The sequence below is a fragment of the Bubalus kerabau genome, chromosome 5 (genome assembly GCF_029407905.1).
Source record: "Bubalus kerabau isolate K-KA32 ecotype Philippines breed swamp buffalo chromosome 5, PCC_UOA_SB_1v2, whole genome shotgun sequence".
Taxonomy (NCBI): Eukaryota; Metazoa; Chordata; class Mammalia; order Artiodactyla; family Bovidae; genus Bubalus; species Bubalus kerabau.
The window spans coordinates 125,747,590-125,761,044 of NC_073628.1; the positions used below are offsets into that span (position 1 = coordinate 125,747,590).

Sequence of the window (13,455 nt, forward strand, 5' to 3'; positions counted from 1 at the left end):
TATCCTGCCTGAGGACAGTCTCTGGATTAAATCTTCTGGCTAATCCTGTTATTTTAAAATGTAAGTTATGGGAGTAGGCCTGGTGAGGTCTTTACAACCTCCAGACATTCTTTGGATTCATTGGAGAGTATATAACTCCATTGCTAACTGCAATGGAGCCAGCATGGGCGTTCCCACCCATGACAAGTTCATGCGGGAGAGCCCTGACGGGCAAGGTGAGTCAGGGCTCAAGGGCCCCCCTGGACCTGCCTGAGCGTCTACCCCCAAACCAGAATCTGTCTGTTTTACTATTTTATGACTTTTACCAACTCCTCTGACATTCACAGGGGGCTATCCCCGACTACCTTTCTCTGAAGAAAATCAACTTAGAGCTCTAGTTAATAAGTCTCCTGGGCATAATAGGAGTGTTTCAATTCAAACCCCTCTGATGACTTTCTAGCTTGCCTGACAGGTTTGTTCGGACTCCTGCAGCTATGCATGTGATTGTTCACAGCCTCCCAACCACGAGAGGCATGGGAAGCTTAAGATATTCTAACAATGCAGAGCTTCTCAGAGAGTTAAAATTGTTAGAATAGAACTAGTAGAGGATTTCTTTGTTGAGCTAATGCTTGCTGCCAAGTTTCCATATCCCTTACCTACTGTGTCCCTGGGAGTGTATTGATTAATATAGTTGGTATATAGAAATGTAAGTAGTAGCTTTAATGTTTGTAACCTTGGACCCTTAAGTTAATTCTTTTCTTGTTATAACCCACCACCCTTTTGCCCTATAGGAATGCAACTTTATCTAATGCTTTCGGAGGGTGGCGCCTGGCTTTAGAATAATCACCTTTAGAGAAAAAAGTTTTCTGATTGACTAACCATTATTCAGAAGAAAGGGTCATAAAATGTTAACAGGCCTCCTGGCCAGAAGATGATGTAAATCACCTAAAGCCTTTGCATATGATAAGTTTGCAGAAAGAAAGCCTGGCTTCGATAAGAGTCAAGGACTGCTGACCTTGCATGACTCTACACCCCTTATTATCCTCTATGTATAACTTAAGGTATAAAGTTGCGGGCCATGCTCATTAAGCTTGGTCTCCCTATGTCGTTCTTTCTTGTTTCCTTTTCTCTCCTTTTCTTCTCTGTTCTTCCTTCAGGATGACTAATTTGGAGCGCGGGGGTCCTCTGAGACCACTTATTTGCCCGGGCTTCTAAGACCCACTTGAAAAGGTGCCTAAGGTGGGGCACTTTCTGCGATTTGAGAGGGCACCTGTGGCCTCTGTGGTCAGTGCAAATCTGATGTCACAGGTTTTACTGGCTTTCTGTGTAAACCAGTTAGTTCAAGCCCCTCTTTCTCTTTTTATCTATCCTTTCACCAACGCCGTCCTCCCGAGGGAATCCCTGGATCCAACCGGGGCTGGACCCCGTAGCTAACACTAGCAAGTGGGTACTCTTTCTGCCCCCTTCTGATGCCTATGTCAGAAGCTTTCTCTATCTCCTTTGTAGTTTAATAAAACTTTATTACACAAAAGCGCTGAGCGATCAAGCCTTGTCTCTGGCCCCGGATTGAATTCTTCTCCTCCGGAGGCCAAGAATCCCGGTGTCTTTGCGTGGTTCAGCAACAACCTTTAACAAGAAGGGGACAACAGAGAATGAGATGGATGGCATCACTGATTCGATGGACATGAGTTTGAATAAGCCCTGGGAGTTGGTGATGGACAGGGAAGCCCGGCGTGCTGCAGTCCATGGAGTCACAAAGAGTCGGACACGACTGAGCAACTGAACTGACTGTATATGCATGCTTACAAATAAATGCCTTTAAAAATTCATAGGTTAGGCACATTATTTACCTCCATTTAAGACACTAAAACTAGGTGATTTAAGCATAGAAATTGACTTGTTCCTGTAGTACCCGCTTGCTAGTGTTAACAATGAGGTTATATAATCCAAAGAATGGAGGTTGTAAAGACCTCATCAGACCTACTCCCATAATTTACATTTTAAGATAACACTGTCCTCAGGCAAGATACATCCTTATAAAGACCAGGTCTACTCCCATAATTAACATTTTAAGATAACAGAAGGTTGAATCCAAAGACTGTCCTTAGGCAGGATACATTATTGTTATATAATCCTAAGGAATGTGGAGAAAGAAAAAAAGTTTGTCCTTTCTTCCTCCTTGATAATTCCAGACCCCTCTCTCCTTGGGGACCCCTAGACTCCCTATCAACCTGCCTAGGAAATGACTCTCTCACAAGGGCCCTTGCCTTATCATTTTGCTCTGGCCACCACAAATTATGTAGCTGAACCTGATCACATAGCAAATAAACAGATTAATAACTGAGGGGACAAAAATACTATTTATTTATCCAATTGAACAAAAATGTTTTTACAGTGACTAATAAATATTTTAACGTTACCATTTATTGAGTTTTGGTTATATTAAGTTCTTGATAATGTATTAGCTCATTTAATCCTTATGGTTCTCTGTGATTTGGATATTATTTCCATTAAACATATAAGGTAACTGAGGGCCAGAGAAGGTAACTTAACTGAGGCCACATAATTGGCATAGCTTGAACAGGAGTCAAACCTTTTTGACTTCAGATTCCATGCTGTTACCATAAGACTCTTGCTGTGTCTAATTTTAGTTGGCTCCTGTGTTCATGTGATCTGTAATAAGAGTTTTATTTTCCTATGCTGCTTTTAATAATTTTTCTTTGTATTTAATTTTTGTTAGTTTGATTAATATGTGTCTTGGCATGTTTCTCCTTGGGTTTATCCTATATGGGACTCTGTGCTTCCTGGACTTGAATGACTATTTCCTAATGCACTGTGGTGACTTGAATGGGAAGGAAGTCCAAAAGGGAGGGGATAGATGTATATGTACAGCTGATTCATTTTGCTGTACAGTAGAAACTAACACATTGTAAAGAAACTATACTCCAATAAAAATTAGTTTAAAAATAATAAAACACTAGGGTGAGAATGTACAGTGATATCAAATAAATTAGTCTATTAGTAAAAAAGTTTGAATTCTGTGATCTTCTTAGTGAATTTGTGACTAAGACATCTACATTTCATTTGCAGTAAATCTATATAATGGGCTTTTAACAAAATATAAATTAGCTCAAAAGTACATGAGACAATTACCTTGTTTTCTACTTCTTTTAGTCATGTCCCCACTTGTTTTTCATTTGAACATCCTGCAGAGAGGATGATAAACAGTAAAAGCAGTAAAGGAGACAAAATTCAAGGAGTTTAATTTCCAATAAATTAGTATCTCTAGTAAAAGTAACTTGAAATTAATGACAAAAATGAGATACTGGAGCTATTTGTAGATTTATTTCATTCATATCTTCTTGTTTTTACTACTTTGGAAAAAAATTAACGGGTGATCGAAATGGAGTTAGCAAGATTGAGGCCAATTTAATTATTTAGTGTTAATTGAGTGCATAAAATATTTTATCTCCCTTCAGTTTAAACTTGCTAGATCCAATGTTGAAAAAGGTATCTTCTTTCTTCCCTGTTCACTTCTGCAACTGACATCTTGCTTAAAGAATTGCTTACTTGTAAACCAAGGGATCATTTCTAGGTGGGTTGTACATCTATAAAAGATTTGTGAGCTAACATTACTGGATTTATACTTTTAGGAAAGTCAGCTGCTTTTTATTGAGCTCCTACATTATACTGAGCTCCAACTCCATATTTTTGTAAATAATATGATGCCTGAAATCAAGGATTTTCCAAGGGAGACAGGAAAGAGAAAGATAAAGCAGAAAGGCTGTATATGCCAGAGATGGTGCAATACAATTGTCATTGAATAAAAAAGTTTTCTTCTCATGTTCTTAAAAAAGGGTTTATGTTTTTAAAATTCCCAGAAATGAAATGAGTATAGGAGAGTTAGATCCCATCTGAGATATTGGCTTAGAGAAAAATAGCTTTACTTATTTCTCTTAGTCCTAGAATTGTGGGACCTTCACCCTCAGCTGGGAGCCAGTCCCAACCAAATTCACCTGGATCTAAACAATCCACTAATGAGCATGAGAATAAATGTTTATTGTTGCATGCCTCTGAGTTTTGCAACATTATTGTGGCAATAACTTCCTGAGACAATTCTTCATAATTTTTCAGAATATCTGAGTCTTCCTCATGGCTCTGGAGAGAGGGAGGAAAAAAAGTCAGGAATTTCATTCTCCATTAAAGCATTTCCTTTTGTTCCGAGCAACTATTTTCTTCAAGTAACTTTTTTCCTGTAAGATTTGTTAGCCCAGAGAACTCTGAAACTATACCTCTTATCCTTTTGTGTATTTAGGAATGGAAAACTGATGTCTTGTGGGTTTCCTAAAATAATATATGTTTGCAAGATTTTTGTCACTTGAAAGTGTTAAAGGGTAAACAATCTAAAAGTCTAACAATAAAGGGACTAATCAATTAATTATTATAAATCCATATGATAGACTACTGTTATCAGAGAGTACCTTTTTTGTTACGAATGACACGTAGTGATATGAAAAGTTCTCACAATGTTAATGTTAAGTGAATATAAATTATCTGATAAATAATATACTTTTTATTCATTCAACAAGGGTTTATTAACCACTTGCTTTATGCAATGTGCTCAGTGCTAATCCTGATTTTATTCCACAGCTTTATTGTGATATAATTGATGTACAATAAACTGCATGGTTAAAGTGCAGACGGCCTCTAACTTACAACGATTTGGTGTGCAATTTTTCAACACTATGATGGTGCAAAAGCAATATGTATTCAGTAGAAACCATATTTCAAATACTTCAAATTTTGAACTTTGATCTTTTGCCAGGCTAGTGACTCGTGGGACAATACTCCCAGCTCCCAGTCATCCATGTGATCAAAGTGAAAATGACTGATACAATTACAAGCATTCAGTTTTTCACTTTCAGTATAATGTTCAATTCTCTACATTTGATAATCAGCACTTTATTATAAAATAAGTTTTATAATAAGTGTTAGATGATTTTGCCCAACTGAAAGCCAATGTACATGTTCTTAGCATGTTAAAGTAGGCGAGGCTAAGCTATCATGTTTGTAGGTTAGGTGTATTAAATGCATTTTCACCTTAAGACATTTTCAATAAACAATGGGTTTATCAGGTTGAAACCCCACCCTAAGTCAAGGATGATCTATGTACAATTTGATTAGCTTTGATATATGCAAAAACATGAAACCATCACCACAATCAAGATAACAAATGTATTAATCACCACTAAAACCTTACTCACATGGTGTATTACTTTACAATCCTGCTTGCTGCCATTGTTCTTAACCCCTCCTCATTTCCAGACAACCACTTCTCTGCTTTCAGTCACTATAGAGTAGTTAATATTTCATAGAATTTTGTATGAGTAGAATCATACAATACCATTTTTTTTTTGGTATGACTTTTCTTCACTCAACCCAATTATTCTGAGAGTCAGCCATGTTATTATATGTATCAATAGTACTATCTTTTTTTTTTTCTTACTGCATAGTATCCATTGTGTGGATATACCATGTTTTATTTATCCACTCAGCTGTTGATGGACATTTGGGTTGGTAGGACTTTAGGGCTCATAATACTGATTTTCTAAAATGAAAATGTTGGTTTCAACATGAGTTGTATTCTATTTATAAATTGTGGGGGGTTTTTTTGTTTTTTTTTTTTTAATTTGGCTATGCCACATGGCTTGTGGGATCTTAGTCCCCAAACAGGAGAATGAAAGACCACTGCCCCCGGCTGTAAAAGCATGACGTGCCAACCTCTGGATTGCCAGAAAATTCCCTAAACTGAGTTATTTTTATATAAAGAATGATCATTCTTATTTTTTCTGCAATTAATATTCAGTTAAGCCAAGTTGAAAAGACTAAACACCTCAAGTAGTATATTTACAAACTTAGTTAATACAAACCCTTTAAATATTTTAAATTTCCTTTGTAAATTTAGCATATCTGATTTTTAAGTGCTTCAAATCCATGAAAAGATAAATTTACTAGCCTAACAAGCAAACTCTTCCTAAATAGTTAAAAACAAATGTTTAAAATTTGTGTTTTAGTATGACCAGTTTGATGTCTTCTGTATTTTTTTTTTAATTTTAGGGCTGTAGCACTAAGCCTGAGGGATCTTAGTTCCCTTAGCAGGGATCAACAGAGCCTCGCCAGTGGAATCTCAGAGTTCTGACCACTAGACAGCCAGGGAACCCCTTGTACTTTTTATAATGAAATATCTTTGGATATTTATTAGGAAAGAAACATCCAAAATGTTAATTTGGCTGTCTCTGGATTACAAGTGATTTTAGCTTTTCTACCTTATACTTCGCTGTGTTTTATTTCCTATAATAAATTCATATTATCTTCATAATCACATCAGGCAACTGTATGCTTCTCGGTTCTTGTCTCGTCACAACAATGATTTGGAGCGATGGACATTAAAGCCCTCAGCGCATCACAGCTCTCCAGTCTTGAACAAACCCTGTCATAGCTCTTAGACAAATCAGTGTTACAGATCTATTTTATTTAAAAGATAGCAGGAGAAACCATTCTCGAAGAAGAGAAGAGAGTGGAGGAGCGTGCCATTGCGTGGGGCGGGGTGGGGGTGAGGGTGGGGTGGGGGTGGGGGTGCGCGAGAGAGCGCTTGGCTCCTCCTTTTATATGTTTTCTTCCCCCTGGGCCTGCCCTATGCAAATTGGGCTCAGCAAGAAGTGCTTTTCTACCTGAAGTCCTCATTCCGGTCCTCGGACCTTTCTTTGACCTTCCTTCTATTTTCACGGGCTTTTCTCTTTCTTGTCTTTTAGCAACCGCCGTTTTGGACTCCTTTTCCCTATTCTAACTACCTAACATTCAGAATAAGCAATGAAAGTTCCTAAAAGCAAAAATCAATGCATAGTATCACTTTAAAAACCAAAATATATTCTTTCACTGTATCCTCTTTCTCTGGTCTTTTCTTTCTCCTCAGGAAATATCAAGACCTTAGAAAGCAATAGTAAGAGATGCAGGGAGGTTGGGGGAGGGGCACAGTGGTAGTGGTATCTGCAGGAGGAGAAATACCTGACATGAGGTAATCACTTGATAAAGTAACTGGAGATGCTGGCGAATACCTGATTGTGAATATTGGGTTTGAAGTCAAGCGAGCAATTGATAGTATTTTTTTTTTCTGCATTTGTTTGCAGGACAGCCAGAACCACTTGATGATTATAGTTTGTCAGCATAATGGCATCTGTAAACAGAAACAGTGAAATAATTAAAAAACTTAAAACAGACAAACGTCTCCTGGAGGAGATAAATGAAAAGCGAGAATCCAACTGCCTGGTGGAAAGAAGCAATCAAGTCAGCTTATTGAGAGGTCAAAAGATGCATTTCCATGGTGCCTACAAGTCCCTTACTCACGACCAGGTCAAAAAACCTGTTCCCGACAGTGACAGGAGCTCCTGGGTCAAACTGAGTCTCTTCGTTCACAAGGAGAAAAGGCACTTTCCACCAAAAAGTAAGATGCTGCAGTAGGATTCCTACCCAGTTGACAGGAGGAATGCATAAGTAGACTTAGGAGTTATTTCTAGGATTGAAAGAAGTTCATACATATTCCTCTGGGGTAGTTAAAAGGCAATCTGTTTGAAGTTAAATGCATCAGTAAACTAGACTAGTAAGATCTACTATAGACCAGAGATCCTCGTTTCCTCGTGTTTACAGGATTTGAGGGATCATCTCCACACCGGCTCATTCAATAGGCTCTAGTTTGGGTCCTGGAATATGCATTCTCAGGCAGGCAGAGGTGACACTGAGCCTGATGGCCTAAGAACCATATTTGGAGAAGGATCCAGAGGCCTCCTTGTTCATTAATTTCTGTTTCGTCTGCAAAAATGTTATATGCAAAATTGAGATACAATGGAAATTATTTTGATGACAAATATCAAACAAAAAGACCTGAGACACAACAATAAAATGTGGAGGAAGTTTGGGGTGAGGTGGCGTGTGGTGTTGGTGGTATTATTTTGCAGGGAGGAGGAAGAAGATCTGCTGGTAAATACTTTAATTGTTAAATACTTGTTTCTAAGTCAAGACAAGTAACTGATGGTATTGTTCCATTTATTTTGAAAAAATAAAGAGTCTAATTTATGTTAAACATAACCAACAAATGATTAAGTTAGGTCACAAACAAAATAATTGCCATATTGGAAATGTAACTTCTTTGATGACAAGGCTGTGACTACACCTGACCCGCTGCGTTCATAAGCAGGGCAGAGAGGGTGATAGCGTGTGGCCTGGAAACCCGAGATTCTCTGTTGTGTTTTAAAGTTGATCTGTAAAAGTCATATGTTAACTTTGCTCAAAAAATAACTCTTACAAGGAGGAAGTATTCCGCTTCCCTGGTAGCTCAGTTGGTAAAGAATCCGCTAGCAACGCAGGAGGCCAGGGTTCTATCCCGGGGTCAGGAAGATCCCCTGGAGAAGGAAATGGCAACCCACTCTAGTGTTGTTGCCAGGAAAATCCCATGGACAGAGGCACTTTGCGAGTCCATGGCATCTCAAGAGTCAGACACGATTTAGTGACTGAACCACCACAGTTCTAAGAAAACCCACACAACCTCAACCACAAAAAAAGAATGAAATAATACCATTTGCAGCAACATGGGTGGACATAGAGATTACTATACTAAATACAGTAAGTCAGAAAGAGAAAGACAAATACCATATGACATCACTTACATGTGGAATCTAAAATAAAACTCAAATGAACAGAAACAGACTCGCAGGTATTTTGAAGCTCTCTCTTTAATTTTCCATTTGGAGATATGTCAGTCAAAAGAGGGAGAGTCTTACTTAACCATTCCTTAAAAATGGAAGACTTGGTGTCTTACTCAGTTTGGGCTGCTATAACAAATTACTATAGACTGAGTGGCTTAAACAACTAACTTTATTTCTCACAGTTCTGGAGGCTGAAAGTCTGAGATCAGGGTGCCAGCATGATTGGGTTCTTGGAGTTCCCTCTTCCTAGTTTTCAGAGAACTGTTTCTTGCCGTATTGTTACACAATAGAAACAGCTGGCTAGTTTTGGGAGCTCTTCCTGTAAGGGCACGAATCCCTTTCATGAGGACTCCACTCTCATGACTTAATTACCTCCCAAAGGCCCCGCCTCCAAAGACCATCCCGTTGGGATTAGGGTTTCAGCATAAGAATTTGGAGGAGCACAAACATTCAGCCCACTGCACTTGGGTTCACGTTCTGCTTCTGTCATTGAGTAGGCTCATGCCTTTAGTCACTTAGTGTCTCTAAACCTTACTCCTGTATCTATGAAACAGTACTTCTCCTCTCTGCCTTCAGGGTTATTCTGGAACTATGAAATGTATAATAAGATATGTAATAGATACTTATTCTTTTATTTTTCAGATAATGCCATATTTGGATAGATATGTCCCTCTACAAAGACACATAGAAACACAATCTCTTTGATCCTTCTTCAATATCTGTCTAAATTATTTACAAATATTAATTATAAGTGAAGTCAAAGAAAACTATTCATTAGATCATCAAGAAACCATTGAGCCACACAAAATGTATTACATCTTCACTGCCTTCCATCGTTTAGACTTAAACGTTTTGAAGAGAGGATTTGAGTTATTAAAGATACTTTCAGAGATGGATGACCTAAATGTTCACTTCATAGCGATCTTCTCTTTACTAATTTAAAATGTTCAAATAGTTTATATTTGTTTTTTTTACAGTTACAGGTGTTTTATTAATTCTTAAAAAAAAAGTTGTGTTTTTTTTTTTTTTAATTTAGAAGGAAATGGCAACCCACTCCAGTATTCTTGTCTGGGAAATCCCCTGGACAGAGGAGAGCCTGGCAGGTTACAGTCCATGGCACGGAGAAAATGTCGGACATGACTTAGTGACTAAACAACAAACAACATAGCTGATTTATAATATTATATAAGTTTCAGATGTATAGCACAGCAACTGAAACATATATGTATAAAATATACATATATATATATACATATATATATATATATATATATATATATACACACACACTTTTCTCAGATTCTTTTCCCTTACAGGTTATTATGTAATATTGAGTATAGTTCACTGTGTTATACAGAAGGTCCTTGTTGGTTATCTATTTATATTTATACATAGTATAAATAGTAGTGTGTATTCCAGCCCCTAATTTATCCTTCTTCCCACACCCAGAGTTTATATTGTTTTTGTAAATCAGTGGAATGTGTTGACCAACCACACCAATCAAGTTGAAGGCTAAAGTTTCCCAAAGTTTACAATTGCTTCTATTGATTACTTATATTACCTTACTCTGTTAGAGCAATGATTTTGATAATTTGAATAAGTACATACTTGAGAAGGTAATAGGAGATTCCTATAGAGGCTTTTGTTATATATCATTGCCGTTGTTCAGTTTCCGCTAAGTCATGTCTGACTCTTCAACCCCATGGACTGCAGCACTCCAGGCTTCCCTGTCCTTTACTATCTCCTGGGGTTTGCTCAGATTCATGTCCATTGAGTTGGTGATGTTATCCAACCATCTCAGTCGCTGTCAACCCCTTCTACTCCTGCCCTCAATCTTTCCCATCATGAGGATCTTTTCCAGTGAGTCATCTCTTCTCATCAGGTAGCCAAAGTATTGGAGCTTCAGCTTTAGCATCAGTCCTTCCAATGAATATTCAGAGTTGATTTCCTTTAGGTTTGATTCCAAGGGGACTCTAAGAGTCTTCTCCAGCACCACAGTTCAAAAGCATCAATTCTTTGGCACACAGCCTTCTTTATGGTCCAAGTCTCACATCTGTACATGACTCCTGGAAAGCCATAGCTTGGCCTATTCAGATTTTTGTCAGCAAAGTGATGCCTCCGCTTTTTAATATGCTGCCTAGGTTTATCATAGCTTTCCCCCCAAGGAGCAAGTGTCTCTTAATTTCATGGCTGCAAGTCACTGCCTGCAGTGATTCTGGAGCCCAAGAAAATAAAATTTGTCACTGCTTCTGCTTTTTCCCCTTCTATTTTTCCATGAAGTGAGGGGACCAGATGCCATGATCTTAGTTTTTTCAATGTTGAGATTTAAGCCAGCTTTTTCATTCTCTTCTTTTGCCCTCATCAAGAGGCTCTTTAGTTTCTTTTCAGTGTCTGCCATTAGAATGGTATATATCTGAGGTTCTTGATATTTCTCCCAGCAATCTTCATTTCATTTTTTGATTCATCCAGCCTAGCATTTCGCATGATGCACTCTGCACATGGGTTAAATAAGGAGGGCAACAATATACACCCTTGTGGTACTCCTTTCCCAATTTTGAACCAGTCAGTTGTTCCTTGTCTGGATTTAACTGCATACAGGCTTCTCAGGAGACAGGTGGTCTGTGTATCATTGCCCATGCCAAGTGGGCATTGCTTGAATCATCTCATGGTCAAATCCTATTTGGCTAGGGTCGCCTATCTTTCACTGATGCTTGGATAGCAGACTAATTTTCAAATTTTATCCTGGCTTATGTTCCTTATAGTAGTTTGAGTTAATTGCTATTTGATTTCTATTAAGAGCCTATTTCATATGGCAAGCTGAGCACTGCCTGGCCTGGAACGCAGCTGTTTCTTGGCATTTGTCTTTATATTAGTGAAATATCCACCTTTTATTTGGCTGCCCTTTGCCTCCATAGGGAGCTTAGATTCATTAGCCAAAGGATTTTATTATTGAAGGGAGATGAACCAGGCAACTGGCCTACAACCCTACTTCAGCTAACACTGCACCAGGGCATAGTATGAATAAGATCCATCAGATCTGAGGGCATGTAAAAAAAGAAAACAGACCCAAACCTAAGCTTTTGCTTTTCAAGAAGGCAAACACCTGGTGTCAGGAGCTGTGAAGGGTTAGCCTGCCACAGTTTCATGGGCATTGACAGAAGACATAAGACTCCTAGTTCTGAGGCAAAGGACTTGTTATTTGGAGCCCAGCAAGTAGCACAAACCTCATATACCTGTTGATTCCTCTTGCCCTCCCCTCCATCTTCCCTTTCCTAAAATCCACAGAACAATATGGAGCTGTTCAGATAGCTGACACACACAGAGAGGATCTGCCTCACAGCTAAAGACCACTAAGTTCAAGAGAGCCAGTCTTTGCCTGGTGGAAGACATTCTCTTTATTATACTGGGCAGGAACTAAACCCTCCCTTTGATTCAGTGGGGACGTGATCTGTGTCTATCAAGACCCGTGGTAATACAAACACCCTTGAAGAGATAGTCTGGAACAAAAACTTTGGGTGCCTCTGGCACAAAACTGCAGAAATGTGAGAGAACTGTGTATGGGGAATGATCTCCCAACACCTGGCAGCCCAAGTAAAGGCTAGAAATACAGAGCCAATCTATTTTTGGTTCAACCTAAGATTTTTCCAGTAGTCACATATGGATGTGAGAGTTGGACCATAAAGAAAACTGAGCACTGAAGAACTGATGCTTTTGAACTGTGGTGCTGGAGAAAACTCTTGAGAATCCCTTGGACTGCAAAGAGATCAAACTAGTAAATCCTAAACAAAATCAGTCCTGAATATTCATTGGAAGGACTGATGCTGAAGCTGAAACTCCATTACTTTGGCCATCCAATGCGAAGAACTGACTCCTTGGAAAAGACCCTGATGCTGGGAAAGATTGAAGGTAGATGACAGAGGATGAGATGGTTGGATGGCATCACCGACTCGATGGACATGAGTTTGAGCAAACTCCAGGAGATGGTGACGGACAAGGAAGCCTGGTGTGCTGCAGTCCATCGGGTCGCAAAGAGTCGGACATGACCAAGTAACTGAACTGAACTGAAGATGAATCATAGGAGATAAGCAAATAGTAAATGAGTGTCTGGTTGTGTATAATATACTTAACTTTTCTAACCTCATTTCAGTCCTCACTACCTCCTCCCCAGCTACTTGTGGTTTTCTGCCTTATTCTGTTACCACCCGCTTTCCACACATTCTGTTCCCTTGGCCTCTTTAACTTTACAGTAGTCCCCCGACCCCAATCCACAGTTTCACTATCTGTAGTTTCAGTTACTTGTGGTCAACCATAACCTGAAAATATTAAACAGAAAATTCCAGAAATAAGCAATGAATAATACATTTAAAAATGTGCACTGTTCTGAATAGCATGATGAAACCTCATGCTGTCTTGCTCCATCCTGCCTGGACATGAACCATCCATCCCTTTGTCCAGCGTATGCTGCCCAGTGGTCTCTTGGTAGCTGACTTAACTGACAGACCAACTATCTCAGTATCGCAGTGTTTATATTTAAATAACCCTTATTTAATAACGGCCCCAGAGCACAAGAAGTGCTTCCGTTAAGTGAAAAGGTGAAAGTTCTAGACTTAATAAGGAAAAGAAAAAAAAATCCTTTGCTGGGGTTGCTAAGATCTACAGTAAGATTGAATCTTCTATCTGTGAAATTGTGAAAAAGGAAAAAAATTGTGCTACCTTT

General features: G+C 38.7%; 1 protein-coding gene across 2 annotated transcripts; it reads left to right on the forward strand.

Moving 5' to 3' along the window:
* The first annotated feature begins 129 nt into the window (after positions 1–129).
* Positions 130–9,576, forward strand: SPATA45 (spermatogenesis associated 45). 2 transcript variants are annotated; one of them, XM_055583664.1, is made up of 3 exons: positions 136–215; positions 7,167–7,480; positions 9,381–9,576. In XM_055583664.1, the coding sequence occupies exons 2-3, from the start codon at positions 7,207–7,209 to the stop codon at positions 9,398–9,400; spliced, it is 294 nt and encodes a 97-aa protein (XP_055439639.1). In that variant the 5' UTR covers positions 136–215; positions 7,167–7,206; the 3' UTR covers positions 9,401–9,576. The 2 variants fall into 2 exon arrangements, 1 of the variants encoding a protein (XP_055439639.1); XR_008715383.1 differs by lacking the exons at positions 7,167–7,480; positions 9,381–9,576 and adding an exon at positions 1,486–1,809 and having other exon boundaries at positions 130–215.
* Positions 9,577–13,455: the final 3,879 nt, after the last annotated feature.